General features: G+C 40.7%; 1 protein-coding gene across 1 annotated transcript; it reads left to right on the forward strand.

Moving 5' to 3' along the window:
* Positions 1-118: 118 nt before the first annotated feature.
* Tsp_15219 (ATP-dependent RNA helicase vasa) lies at positions 119-662 on the forward strand (the record flags this gene model as incomplete). Its single annotated transcript, XM_003370372.1, has 1 exon — positions 119-662. A coding segment is annotated over one exon (544 nt), but the record flags the coding sequence as incomplete, so codon positions are not given.
* Positions 663-1,258: the final 596 nt, after the last annotated feature.

Genomic DNA, 1,258 nt, shown 5'->3' on the forward strand with positions numbered 1-1,258 from the left:
AAAAATTATTCGGTATTCCTGCGGCAGGTGCCCAATCAGGATATATGCAAAGTATCCGGGCTGACGAAATACCAAGCTAAAGACGATCAGTTGTTGAATATTTTGAGAGAAATTTCAGAAGAGTACGAAGGTCGCAACGAGATTCCGAAAATATTGATTTTCGTCTCGCGCAAACGAATGGCGGATATTGTGTCGATGGAATTGTTGAACAACGGTTTCAAGTCGACAAGCATACACGGAGACCGGGAACAGTACGAGCGTGAGAAAGCGTTGAGAAATTTCAAACAAGGCAAGGCGAACGTGTTGGTGGCTACGGATGTCGCGGCTCGGGGTCTCGACATAGCCGGCGTGGACTATGTGATCAATTTCGACATGCCCAAATGCGTCGACGACTATGTTCACCGCATTGGTAGAACTGGGCGTGTAGGCAACCCGGGACGAGCGATCAGCTTCTTCAGCTGGCGAGACGACCAAGCGATTGCGAAAGACCTGGCCGATATGCTGCAGAGGTGTGGTCAGGATGTTCCAAACTTTTTGCTCAGCGACACCGACGACGATGTCGAATACAGCACTTTTCCATCAGCTCAGAATTCCGGCGGTGGCAATGTAGAGCTCGGCACCACGCAACTCCAAGAGCAGTCTGTTGATGAAGATTACGGATGGTAAAAATCTCCAGAACACAACAACAAAGCACAATAATATAATAATAATAATAATAATGGTATTTTTTGAACAAAATATATACATACATACCGTACATACCTACGTATACATACATTATACGCATATACAATATATATATATATATATATCCCTTGTGTCTTTAGAAATGTATTTTTGAAATGGTAAAAGATTGCATTTGCAAATTGTTTTGAAAAACTTATGAATTAAGTTTTTTGTCTTTGCAAATATTGTACCTATTTATTTTTTCATGCTTGTGTTGTGTTTTGTTCCGAAAAGTAGTAAAAGTGTTTATGGAAAATAATTATTGGTTTGCAATGGGTTTTTCCTCCGTTTCTCTAATTCCAAGCCGAATTTTTTTTTTAAAAAATATCTTTTATTCCAATAATTAAAAGTGGAATTTCCCACCTGACACGGTGGAGGAGAAAATAAAGAAAAACAGAATTTTTAAAAAAATTATCCGACATTTCCGAAAACCACTTTCCCCAAAGGGGAAGTTCCGTAAAATTGGGTCAGCCGTTGCCTTTTTCCTCCCGCCTCATAGGTCCCACAGCCCCCAGGTTTTTTGGTTCCTCCT

The sequence above is a fragment of the Trichinella spiralis genome (assembly GCF_000181795.1).
Source record: "Trichinella spiralis strain ISS 195 chromosome Unknown Scfld853, whole genome shotgun sequence".
Classification (NCBI taxonomy): Eukaryota; Metazoa; Nematoda; class Enoplea; order Trichinellida; family Trichinellidae; genus Trichinella; species Trichinella spiralis.